Source organism: Artemia franciscana, chromosome 1 (assembly GCF_032884065.1).
Source record: "Artemia franciscana chromosome 1, ASM3288406v1, whole genome shotgun sequence".
In the NCBI taxonomy this organism is placed as follows: Eukaryota; Metazoa; Arthropoda; class Branchiopoda; order Anostraca; family Artemiidae; genus Artemia; species Artemia franciscana.
Window position 1 is genome coordinate 53,842,914 of NC_088863.1, and position 13,958 is coordinate 53,856,871.

Below are 13,958 nucleotides of genomic sequence, written 5' to 3' on the forward strand. Positions count from 1 at the left end.
ATACTTAAAGAATCTGTTTAATGGTGCCGGGAATAAAGCGTTTCTCTTTGTGGTCCCCACGTCATATAGTTTTTCCGAGTATAGGAGGTTGCATATGAAGGGAAATTTATGCGATATTTTAGATGAAATAAATTTCTCAATGTTCTAACCACATAACGTTGATTGCATGTCACAAGATACGAGTGTATCGTACAGCTCTAATGGGCCTAAAAAGGGAAAATAGGTCAAATTCAAGTTCTGAAACGGCTGCTGTAAAAAGTAACGGATTTCCCCTACATACGTAACTGTCTATGCTAAGTGGCGAAGTTATGTTACGTTAAGTACAACTCTTCCCGCTTATACATGTGTTTTCACACTAGAAAATCAATAATACCATCGTGATTGTCATCTAAATCTATCAAGAACATCAGAAGCAGATGTATTCAAAATAGCATGGAAGAGAAGTGTAGTTTCAAGTTCTGAGGGCTTTCTATGAAAAGTTTATTTGTTTATTTTTAAAATCTATTAACTACTCATCCAGATGTTATATTTGTTGCTAAGATAATGACTTTTCAGTCACGTAATATTAAGTTACGGAATATAAAATTTCGCGTACAGGTCGAGTCAACTTAGACTGCCTTCGTTACGAATCACATTTTTCGCTTAAGATTGTATAACGTATCTGTCACGTCTTAGGTTGTTCTAGTGTGAAATCCCATTTACTTTGTAAACAAGTATATTCGTATCGTTAACCGTAAGCAGAAAAATAATAAGGATGAACATTTTATGACAAAAATGAATGTAAATATCTTACCAAGTTTAACGTTACTGTACAGATTATGATCACATCCACTTGGTATACACCTTCCATTCACACACATGTCATCTGTATCTGGGCCACAAACAGTACCATCAGTGACTTTCTCCGCCAACAGATAATAGGCACTGCTGGTTCCGACTGTACAAAAGAGCTTGCAGCGATCCTTCGGTGCAACTGGAAAAGAACTATCCAATATTAAAAAGGGAGCGGTTATAATGTAGTATGATTCAAATATAGACGAACACACAAGAGAAGTACAAAAAAAAGAAGAGGGGTTTCCAAGAAGAAGAAGAATTTGTTCAAATAAAAAAAGGAGAAAAACTTAGCATCTATGATGAACATTAGGTCAGATTTCCAGTAATGCTCTACATCAGTAGTGTTTGAACCACTGGCAGATCCAGATGGTCGGAAACCCTCCCCCCAAGATTTTTTTTTCCGACACCCTCATCCCGTGCTTCTCTTGTTTTTTTTACTCTCGTTTATTAAATAAACTAGTCAATTTAGTCAATTATTGGTGCCCTTGCCACATTCCCCCCCTCCCCCCAGATGTTGCTGTATATCCGTCTTTAAGGGTTTTCAAATTTATCAATAACACAATAAAATTTTAACTTTTGATAACCAATTATTCATAAATGAAACTTTAGTTATCCCATCAACATTCACTTTTTCGAAAACGGAATTGACTAACAACTGCGCGAAATTTGCAAACGTTTTATTTCCAATCAATTTAGTTTTTGGGTGCACTTCTGCACATTGGTTTCGATCGATCCTCCTGAAAAACACAATAACTTTTAACACAATAACTTTTTTAACACAATAACTTTTTTGTTTTTTTCTTAGTTTTTTTTTTAGTTTTTTCTTTTTAGTTTGTTTTAGTTTATTTCCTTTTTTTAGTTGTCTTTTATTTTTTTTTATTTTTTTCACTTTTTTCCTTTTTTTTATAGAAGATAGTGTAACGGACATACATACAACTTATTTTTATATATATAGAAGATATATGTATATTCACAGGTGGGACACAGGGACACAACTACAATGGCACGTAACTAATATGGCGCGTAACGACTTACGCGCGCGGGGGGGGGGGCTTGGGGGGTGCGAACTCCCCCACCAACTAGGTTTAGGGGACAAGGGGACTAGGCTATTTAAGCTTTAGTGTAAAGAGGGAGGTATTGACGAGTGGGCGAACCCTCTCATATACGTAATAAAAACATACGAATATAGGAGTTTGTTTCGTAAGTTAATTCGTAAGTTACGTATATCTTTTACGAATGAAAACGTTCGTAAAAAACAAAAGTTCTAGTTGCCTTTTTAAGTACCCAAAAAATTTGAGGGCAACTGGGCCTCCTCCCCCTTCTTTTTTCTCATAATCATTCGATCAAAACTACGGGAAAACCATTTAGCCAAATAAACAAATATGTAAATTTCGCTTTAATTATTCATCTGCGGAGAGCCGAAATCAAAACATGGATTAACTAAAAAAAAAACGTTCAGAAATCAAATAAAAAAAAAGTTTTTTTAACTGAAAGTAAGGAGCGACATTAAAACTTAAAACGATACTCCGTGTATGAAAGGGGCTGTTCCCTCCTCAACATCCCGCTCTTTACGCTAAAGTTTGACTCTTTTTCTCGATTCTACTATATAAAACAGTAAATAACTTTAGCGTAAAGAGCGGGACGTTGAGGAAGGAACAGCCCCTTTCATACACGGAGTAATTTCTGTTCGTTTTAAGTTTTAATGTCGCTCTTTACTTTCAGTTTAAAAAAAAACTTGTTTTTTTTTATTTAATTGGATTATTAAAGCAAGTCCAATTTCTAACGACGATTTCTACTAAGCTTCAAACTTTTCGTTTTCTTTTTTAAAGTTTTTGAATTGCTGTGATCCCTTGTTAAAATATATAGAAACATTTTCTCAGCACCCAGTTTTCTACTCTTTAAGTGACTTAATGTTTTTTCATAATGTTTCTTTTCGAAGATATTTGATTATTAAAGCGTCTAATAACAATTTATAGCAAGCTTCGAAATTTTTGTTTTTTGGGTCTTCCTGCTGACATTATATAACTGGTTGTGTTCTAAAATGTTTTCTTTTTTAAGGTATTTGAATTGTTGCAATCTCTTGTTAAAATATATACAAATCTTTTTGCAATTACCAGTTTTTGGCTTTTTCCACAATTTAATGTCTTTGCATACTCCTGCCTTTTAATAAGTATTTTATCATTGAAGCTTCCCCGATTTCTAACAACTATATGTACTAAGCTTGAAACTTTTGGTTTTCTTTTTTTAAGGTTTTTGAATTGTTGTAATTCCTTATCAAAATATCTAATAATCATTTGTGATAATTGCAAATTTTCACTTTTTAGGCCTTTTTTCTAACATTATATGACTGGTTGCGTTCAAACCTGTAAGCTTAATCATATAGCGAATGGATTCTATCTATAAAAAAAAATACTATTTTAAAATTTTCAGGTATTTTGTAGTTTGAATTAAAACCTTAGAATTGTTCAACAGGCACCGTAGAGTTTAAATAATAATTTTAGTGATTCTGAACTTAGCTTAAAATTTTTTTTCATGTCTAAAAAAGACATTGCTTATGCTTGTAAGAAAAGAAATTTGGTAATGATGTTTTTCTAACAACTATTTCTACTAAGCTTCAAACTTGTGGTTTTCTTTTTTAAGGTTTTCGAATTGTTTTAATCCTTTGTTAAAATATATATAAATTGTTTTTCAATTACCAGTTTTTTTCTCTTTACGCAATTTAATGTCATTCCATAGGGAGGCTATTCAAAAATATTTTATTATCATCGTAAGTCAAATTTCTAACAACAATTTCTACTACGCTACAAACTTTTTGTTTCCTTTATTAAGGTTTTCGAATTGCTGCAATCCCTTGTCAAAATATGTGCAAATATTTTTGCAATTATCAGGCTTCTGCTCTTTAAACAATTTAAAATAAACGTCTCCATGCATGAAAATCGTCAATTTTTCCACATAAGTTTGACAAGTGTACAAACGTCATTGCCATACTGATGTATTTAAAAATGACATCACTCCCATAAAATATTTTTTTTCTGAAATTAAGGCTCTTAACAAATTTTCTCAAACTTCTGACCTATCTAGATTATTTTTCATGTTAAGTCAATCGAGTATCTAAGAAAAAATTCGTTTTCTAAGCTAAATAAGTTTCAACTATTATTACGTTCAATTTAAACTTGTGAGGATAAGAAGTACCAATTGGATTGTTCAAAGAAAGATAGAGACTCCCATGGCTACCAAAGGATACTTAAAAGGAAAATTCAAAATCAACCATGTAAAAGAGTCTGTTATCATCGGAACAAGATGCCTGTAATGACATAACATGTGGTCTAGTAAGCTGAAATAAAATACTATTTCCAATATAGACTCTAAGCCAGCCCTTAGTTCAGTTAATTTTATTTTATTTCCTTCAGTAGTCAAAACATTGAAGACTCAGTTTTTAACCAAAGTATGTTATGAGCCGTTTTCGTATTGTTTAATGTACATATTCCCTGAACATGTTACATGTATATGTTTAACGTACATATTTCCTGAGAAAGTTATAATTATATGTTTAATGTATGTATTCCTTAAACAAGTTTTATTCCTTGAGCAAGTTATAGGTATATGTTTAATGCACATATTCCCTGAGCAAGTTATAATCCCTGAGCAAGTTATATGTTTAATTTACAAGTTGCCTGAGCAAATTATATCCACTGAGAAAGATATATGTCTAATTTTAATGTACATTTTCCCGCAGTCAATTATATTCCCAGAGCAACTCACATGCATATCTTGTCACATGTATAAGGTGCATATTCCATGAGCAAGTCATATTCCCTGAGTAAACTATACAGGGGAGTAGAGTAATTTGCAATTGGGTAGGGGATGGGGGAACAACTGCCCCTCCCAGACATCGTTTTGTCCTCTAGACTCCAATTTGCCCCTCCCCTCTCCCCGACTGAAATTTAGTTTCTTCCAAAATCTTTTCAAAACTAAGATAAACCTGTATAATTCAAGCATCAACAGAAACAACTAGGTTTTTTTGTACATATTTTCCTCTATAGTACTATAACGTTCTTTTATAGTACTAAACAGTACCTTTATGATATCATATGGCTTCCTTTTAGTTTTTACTGAAACTAAATGGGCCGCAGTGAAAAAAGAAATAGAGTTAGATCCTATGTAATCAGAATTAAAAGTGAAAGTGAAACAAAATACGGGCAAATTGGCCCCAACTACCCTCTCCCCCCAGGATCTTGACGAAATTACGCCAATGAAGTTATATGCAAGTGTTTAATGTTCATATTCATTGAGCAAGTTTTATAACTTAAAAAACAATTTTAATATAATTCGTAAACAAAGATTCAGTTGTATGCATCTACTGAACTACATTTTGAAATTTGCTTTACATTTGCAAAAGAGGGCGGTGTTAGGAAAGGCTGTTAATGAAAGAAGGTGAAAAAAATATGGTGTTAAATGCTGCATCACCATAATCTGTATGATTAGTACAAAAATTAAATGAGCCAAACTTGTCAATCTTTGGGAAACGTCCTCATAATTAATCTTATATCGCTACTCCGGTTTGGAAAACTTTTAATCATCAGAATTATACTAACATAATATACTTTGGTATTAGCTTGGGCAAATGGATGTCTTAAGAATGGTGCTCGAGTGTGAGCTTGTGACCACCCGGCATTAATATGGAAAAACATGCACAGTTAAACACTGGAATTTTTTTTCGGGTAATCTAAACAACAAAGTTTTATATGTCCTATAATAAGATTAAATAAAAAAAAACTAATTTTTTTAGTTGAAAGTAAGGAGCGACATTAAAACTTAAAACGAACAGAAATTACTCTGTATATGAAATGGGTTGTCCCCTCCGCAATCCCTCGCTCTTTGCGCTAAAGTTTTTAATTGTTTTAAAAAGTAGAATTGTGGCAAAGAGTCAAACTTTAGCGTAAAGAGCGAGGGATTGCGGAGGGGACAACCCATTTCATATACGGAGTAATTTCTGTTCGTTTTAAGTTTTAATGTCGCTCCTTACTTTCAGCTAAAAAAATTAGTTTTTCTTATTTAATTTCTGAACGTTTTTGAATTAATGCATGTTTGGTTTTGGCTCTCCGCACATAAATTATTAAAATGAAATTTGTATATTAATTCTTTTTTTGGCTAAATGGCTTTCTCTTAGTTTTGATCAGACGATTTTGAGAAATAAGGGGTGGAGAAGGAGGTCTAGTTGCCCTCCAATTTTTCGGTTACTTAAAAAGGCAACTAGAACTTTCAATTTTTAACGATTTATTAGTAAAAAATATGCGTAACTTAAGAATTAACTTACGTAACAAACTTTCATAATCTTATATTTTTATTATGTATACGAGGGGGTTTGTACCCTCGTTAATACCTCGCTCTTTACACTAAATCGTAAGTTTTGTCCCAATTCTTTAAGAATGACCCCTGAATCAGAAAGGCCGTAGAATAAATAGTTGAAATTACTAAAAATACTTTAGCATAAAAGAGCGAGGTATTTATCTCCTCCTAAATACCGCGCTCTTTATGCTAAAGTATTTTTAGAACCTCTCATATGCGTAATAATCTCTGTTCGTTTTAAGTTGCAATGCTTCTCCTTCCTTTCATTTGAAAAAACTTTTCATGTTTATTTTTCATTGTTTTCTTATACTAATGCTAGAAAATCCTGCGCCCTTTTCATTGAATTTTTCTTCCCCCATGACAGATTCCTCCAAGGAAAGATCCTCCAACATAGCCCCCACCCCTCAGCCCAAACCCCAAACAAAATAAAATCCCCCTGAAAACGTCTGTACATTTCCCAATAACCATTACTATATGTAAACACTGGTCAAAGTTTGTAAATTGCAGCCCCTCCCCCAGGGATTGTGGGGGAGTAAGTCATCCCCAAAGACATAGTTATTATGATTTTCGACTATGCTGAACAAAATGGCTATTTCAAAATTTTGATCCGTTGACTTTGGGAAAAAATGAGCGTGGGAGGGGGCCTAGATGCCCTCCAATTTTTTGATCACTTAAAAAGGGCACTAGAACTTTTCATTTCCATTAGAATGAGACCTCTTGCGACATTCTAGGACCACTTGGTCGATACGATGACCCCTGGAAAAAAAACAAAAAAAAAAAAACACGCACCCGTGATTTGTCTTCTAGCAAAAATACGAAATTCCAAATTTTTGTGAATAGGAGCTTGAAACTTCTACAGTAGGGTTCTCTAATACGCTTAATCTGATGGTGTCATTTTCGTTAAGAATCTACGACTTTTAGAGGGTGTTTCCCCCTATTTTCTTAAATAATGCAAATTTTCTCAGGCTCGTAACTTTTGATGGGTAAGACTAAACTTGATGAAACTTATATATTTAAAATCAGCATTAAAATCCAATTCTTTTGATGTAGCTATTGATATCAAAATTCCATTTTTAGAGTTTTGGTTACTATTGAGCCGGGTCGCTCCTTACTACAGTTCGTTACCACGAACTGTTTGAAAATTCTTTTGTTGAATGAACCAAATCTTCATGGCTCGAATCTCGAGTGGCATTCTCAAGCAAAATTAACCATATAACTAAAAAAAACATGAACATCTAAACATTGTAATAAGCGGAAAATCAACTATTTGATATCTCGTTTTATTCCAGTTTGTCACACTGCAATGAAAAGAGCTTCTTTGTGACATCTCGAGTAGCATTCTGAAGCAAAATCAAACAGTTCGTGGTAAAGAACTGTAGTAAGGAGCAACCCGGCTAAATAGTAACCAAAACTCTAAAAAATGGAATTTTGATGTCAATAGCTACATCAAAAGAATTGCAGTTTAATGCTGATTTTAAATATATAAGTTTAATCAAGTTTAGTCTTACCCATCAAAAGTTACGAGCCTAAGAAAATTTGCCTTGTTTTAGAAAATAGGGAAAAACAACCCCTAAAAGTCATAGAAACTTAACGTAAATCACACCATCAGATTCAGCGGATCAGAGAACACTATTGTAGAAGTTTCAACCTCCTATCTACAAAAATGTGGAATTTTGTGTTTTTTGCCAGAAGGCAGATCACGGATGCGTGTTTATTTGTTTGTTTTTGTTTTGTTTTTTTCCCAGGGGTTATCGTATCAACCCAGTTGTCCTAGAATCTTGTGAGAGGGCTCATTCTTACGGAAATAAAAAATTCTAGTGCCCTTTTTAAGTGACCAAAATAATTGGAGGGCACCTAGGCCCCCTCCCACGCTAATTATTTTCCCAAAGTCACCAGATCAAAATTCTGAGATGGCCATTTTATTCAGCGTAGTCAAAAAACCTTATAACTCTGTCTTTGGGGACGACTTACTCCCCCACAGTCCCCGTGGGAGGGACCACAAGTTACAAACTATGACCAGTGCTTACATATAGCAATGGTTATTTGGAAGTGTACAGACGTTTTCAGGGGGATTTTTAGGTTGGGGGAGGAGTTGAGAAGAGGGGAATATGTTGGGGGAGCTTTCCTTGGAGGAATTTGTCATGGGGGAAGAAAATTTTCATGAAGGGAGCGCAAGATTATCTAGCATTATTTAAACAAATACAATGAAAAAATAAATATGAAAAAGTCTTTTTCAACTGAAAGTAAGGAGAAGCATTAAAATTTAAAACGAACAGAAATTATTACGCATATGATGGGCTCACCTCCTCCTAATACCTCGCTCTTTTTCAAGCTAAAGTATTTTTAGTAATTTCAACTATTTATTCTACGGCTTTTGTGATTCAGGGGTCATTCATAAGAAATTGGAACAAAATTTAAGCTTTAGTGTAAAGAGCGAGGTTCTGACGGGGGGGGGGGTGAACCTCTTCGTATACGTAATAAAAACATGAGAGTACAGAAGTTCGCTAAGTAAGCCAATGTGTAAGTTACGTATATCTTTTACTAATAAAACATTCGCAAAAAAATTAAAAGTTCTAGTTGCCTTTTTAAGTAACCAAAAATCGGAGGGCAACTATGCCTCCTCCTTTGCTCCTTTTTTTCTCAAAATCGTTCGATCAAAACTATGAGAAAGCCATTTAGCAAAAAGAAAAAATATGCAAATTTCGTTTTAATTATTCATCTGCGGAGAGCCAAAATCAAAACATGCAATGATTCAAAAACGTTCAGAAATTAAATAAAAAAAACAAGTTTTTTTTAACGGAAAGTAAGGAGCGACGTTGAAACTTAAAACGAACAGAAATTACTTCGTATATGAAACGAGATGTTTCCTCATCAACGCCCCGCTCTTTACGCTAAAGTTTTTTACTGTTTTAAAAAGTAGAGTTAAGAGAAAGAGTCAAACTTTAGCGTAAAGAGCGGGGCGTTGATGAGGAAGCATCTCCTTTCATATACGAAGTAATTTCTGTTCGTTTTAAGTTTCAATGTCGCTCCTTACTTTCCGTTAAAAAATTAGTTTTTTTTTTATTTAATTAACCATATAACTCGAAAAAACATGAACATCTAAACATTGTAATAAGTGGAAAATCAACTATTTGATATCTCGTTTTATTCCAGTTTGTTATTAAATAAAAAACAAGTTTTTTGAAATGAAAGTAAGGAGCGACATTAAAACTTAAAACGAACAGAAATTACTCCTTATATGAAAGGGGCTTTTCCTCCTCGACATCCCGCTCTTTACGCTAAAGTTTTTTATTGTTTTAAAAAGTAGAGTTGCGAGAAAGAGTCAAACTTTAGCGCAAGGAGCGGGGTGTCGAGGAGGAAAAGCCCCTTTCATATAAGGAGTAATTTCTGTTCGTTTTAAGTTTTAATGTCGCTCCTTACTTTCATTTCAAAAAACTTGTTTTTTTTATTTAATTTCTGAAAGTTTTTGAATTAATGCATGTCTGATTTTGGCTCTCCGTACATAAATTATTAAAATGAAATTTGCTATTAATTCTTTTTGGCTAAATGGCTTTCTCTTAGTTTTGATCAGACGATTTTGAGAAATAAGGGTTGGGAAGGAGGCCTTGTTGCCCTCTAATTTTTTCGGTTACTTATAAAGGCAACTAGAACTTTTGATTTTTAACGAATGTTTTTTATTAGTAAAAAATATACGTAACTTAAGAATTAACTTAAGTAACAAACTTTTATATTCTTATATTTTTGATTATATATATGAGGGAGTTTGTCCCCTCGTTAATACCTCGCTCTTCACACTAAATCTTAAGTTTTGTCCCCATTCTTTAAGAATGACCCCTGAATCAGAAAGGCCATAGAATAAATAGTTGAAATTACTAAAAATAATTTAGCATAAAGAGCGAAGTATTCATCTCCTTCTAAATACCTCGCTCTTTATGCTAAATTAATTTTAGAGCCCCTCATATGCGTAATAATCACTGTTCGTTTTAAGTTTTAATGCTTCTCCTTACTTTCAATTGAAAAAACTTTTTCATGTTTATATTTTCATTGTTTTTTTAATAGTAATGCTAGAAAATCCTGCGCCTTTTTCATTGAATTTCTCTTCTCCAATAAAATATTCCTCCAAGGAAAGATCCTCCCATATAGCTCCCTCTCCTGAACCCCACGCCCAAACAGAAAAATCCCCCTGAAAACGTCGTTACTCTTCCCAATAACCATTACTGTATGTAAACATTCGTCAAAGTTAGTAACTTGCAGCCCCTCCTCCAGGGACTGTGGGGGGGTAAGTCATCCCCAAAGACATAGTTATAATGGTTTTCGACTATGCAGAACAAAATGGCTATCTCAAATTTTTGATCCATTGACTTTGGGAAAAAAATGAGCGTGGGAGGGGGCCTAGGTACCCTCCAATTTTTTCGGTCACTTAAAAAGGGCACTAGAACTTTTCATTTCCGTTAGAATGAGCCCTCTTGCAATACTCTAGGACCACTTGGTCGATACGATGACCCCTGGGGAAAAGAAAAAAAAAACAAATAAACACGCACCCGTGATTAGTCTTCTGGCAAAAAATACGAAATCCCACATTTTTGTAGATTTGACCTTGAAATTTTTTCTATAGGGTTCTCTGATACGCTGAATAGGATGGTGTGATTTTTGTTACGATCCTATGACTTTTAGGGGGTGTTTCCCCCTATTTTCCAAAATAAGGCAAATTTTCTCAGGCTCGTAACTTTTGATGACAAAGACTAAATTTGATAAAACTTATATATTTGAAATCAGCATAAAAATCCAGTTCTTTTGATATATCTTTTAGCATCGAAGTAATTTCTTTTCGTTTTAAGTTTTAATTTTGCTCCTTACTTTCAGTTAAAAAAACTTGTTTTTTTTATTTAATTTCTGAACGTTTTTCAATCAATGCATGTTTTGATTTTGGCTCTCCGCAGAGGAATAATTAAAACGAAATTTGCATATTTATTATTTTATTTTTTTGCTAAATGGCTTTCTCATAATTTTGATCGAATGATTTTGAGAAAAAGAGCGGGGGAGGAAGCCTAGTTGCCCTCCAATTTTTCGGTTAATTAAGATAAGGGCAACTAGAACTTTTAATTTTTTACGAATCTTTTTTTTTAGTAAAAGATATACGTAACTTATAAATTAGCTTACGTAAAGAAGTTTTGTATTCTCATGTTTTTATTACATATATGAGAGGATTCACTCCTCGTCAGTACCTCGCTCTTTACACTAAAGCTTAAATTTTTGTCCCAATTCATTAAGAATGACCCCTGAATCACCAAAGCCGTACAATAAATAGTTGAAATTACTAAAAATACTTTAGCGTACAGAGCGGGATATTAGGAGGAGGTGAGCCCCTCATATGGGTAATAATTTCTGTTCGTTTGAAGTTTTAATGCTGCTCTTTACTTCCAGCTGAAAAAAACTTTTTCATGTTTCTTTTTTCATTTTTTTTTTTTTTTAAATAATGCTAGTAAATCCTGTGCTCCCTTCATGGAAATTTTCTTCCACCATGACAAATTCCTCGATGCAAAGCTCTCCCAGCCTATCCCCCTATTCTCAACCCCTCCTCGAACCAAAAAATCCTACTGAAAACGCCTGCAAACTTCTCAATAACCATTACTATATGTAAGTATTGGTCAAAGTTTGTAACTTGTAGCCCCTCCCAAGGGGACTGTGGGGGAGTAAGTCGTCCCCAAAGACACAGTTATAAGGTTTTTAAACTACGCTGAATAAAATGGCTATCTCAGAATTTTGATCCGGTGACTTTGGGAAAATAATTAGCGTGGGAGGGGGCCTAGGTGCCTTCCAATTTTTTTGGTCACTTAAAAAGGACACTAGAACTTTTCATTTCCGTTAGAATGAGCCCTCTCGCAACATTCTAGGACAACTGGGTCGATACGATCACCCCTGGGAAAAAAAACAAAACAAACAAATAAACACGCATCCGCGACCTGCCTTCTGGCAAAAAATACAAAATTCCACATTTTTGTAGATAGGAGCTTGAAACTTCTACAGTAGGGTTCTCTGATACGCTGAATCTGATGGTGTGATGGTGTGACTTTTAGGGGGTGTTTTCCCCTATTTTCTAAAATAACGCAAATTTTCTCAGGCTCGTAACTTTTGATGGTTAAGACTAAACTTGATGAAACTTATATATTTAAAATCAGCATTAAAATGCAATTCTTTTGATGTAGCTATTGGTATCAAAATTCCATTTTTTAGAGTTTTGATTACTATTGAGCCGGGTCGCTCCTTACTACAGTTCGTTACCACAAACTGTTTGAAAAATTTACACATATTGTCCCAAGGTGCGGTTTACCGGCTGAACAAACTACAGTTTTTAGTACAAATTTTTCTTTCAGCCTCTTTTTGAAGGTTCCTTGGAATATCTATTCATTGTATAGATTATGTTTTCAGGGAGAGGAACTACATGTCAAATAAACGGAGTAATTTATAATAAAATACAATATTTTTAGATAGTTTTTCTAGTTATCTTACAAAAAAAGACAGATTAAGCCACATCTCAATAATGTGTAAAATCACAAGGAAAACGGTTTGTCCCTGCATATGTTGAAAATAAAATCTCCAGTGGCCTCCAAAGAAACTATTAATTTGTCCTACTTTAACAATTTTATTTACTCATCTATCTATCAAGAAATTTAAACTGAAAGAAATTAGTAGGTATTGAAATAATGTCTTAAGATACTGAATTGTTTCCTGTAAAACATTAATGCTAAAATCTGTTAATTCACACTACATTTCATTCCCAACATCTTTGCAAAAAGGCAGGAGTTGATTTTTTTTAAAGATTGAAGCTCAATTTTGTCAACGGCATCAACAGGAATATAGATAGTTATTGACTTCGAATTGGACAACTAAATAGATATTCTGCTGTGCCGCAGAGATAACTTACTCTTCTTCGCAGACATACCTTACAAGAAAATTATCGAGAAAATTATTTTTTTTTTCAGGAGGATCGATCGAAACCAATGTGCAGAAGTGCACCCAAAAACTAAATTGATTGGAAATAAAACGTTTGCAAATTTTGCGCAGTTGTTAGTCAATTCCGTTTTCGAAAAAGTGAATGTTGATGGGATAACTAAAGTTTCATTTATGAATAATTGGTTATCAATTGGCTCTACTACAGAAAAAATAATTTCGAAGATTTAAATAAACTGGGACGAAGTCACTTGTCTTCAGTAAAAAGGATTAGCCACGCGGTACATAGAGACATGGACACACAAAGAAAAAATATGTAACAGATTTTCGTAAAATCATTATATCCATCTTCTACTTTGTCAAAATTTAGATTCTCCAAACTCATATTTAAACGGTCCTGGAGAGTTGCTCACAAATTCTCATCGTGGAGTCTTCCAACGTAATAGCTTCCCAGAAATTAGCCAATCTTCCTAAATTTTAGCCTTAAACTGACTATAGACACCGCTAGATAGTGGTGATGATCATTACTTTAGAAGAAAACGAAGTAAAAGATTCCAAAATGGATCAGAGGCCACTGAATCACTCTTTCCACCCCTAGTGCTCCACTGACTCTGTATGGCATTATACTAAAATTTTACAGTTACTATTTCAACCAAAATGGTCAAAAGCAAAAGAATACGTCTCCTGAAGCAATACGGTGCCTGCAATTCCAGGGACAAGGGTACTAAACTATTATAACCACCCATTTCAAGACATGGGCTTCACTTATACTTTTTTAGGAGAAAGATAAATATTACACGACTTGTTGAGTCCCAATCAAGAGG

The 13,958-nt window shown here is 33.9% G+C and overlaps 1 protein-coding gene across 7 annotated transcripts in view; it reads right to left on the reverse strand.

Moving 5' to 3' along the window:
• LOC136031369 (A disintegrin and metalloproteinase with thrombospondin motifs 9-like) overlaps positions 1–13,958 on the reverse strand; it is a 466,037-nt gene that overhangs the window by 229,580 nt on the left and 222,499 nt on the right. For all 7 annotated transcript variants that reach the window (XM_065710922.1, XM_065710894.1, XM_065710885.1 and 4 more), the window contains one exon: positions 794–973. In XM_065710922.1, the coding sequence (XP_065566994.1) occupies positions 794–973 (180 nt within the window). The remainder of the gene's footprint in view (positions 1–793; positions 974–13,958) is intronic.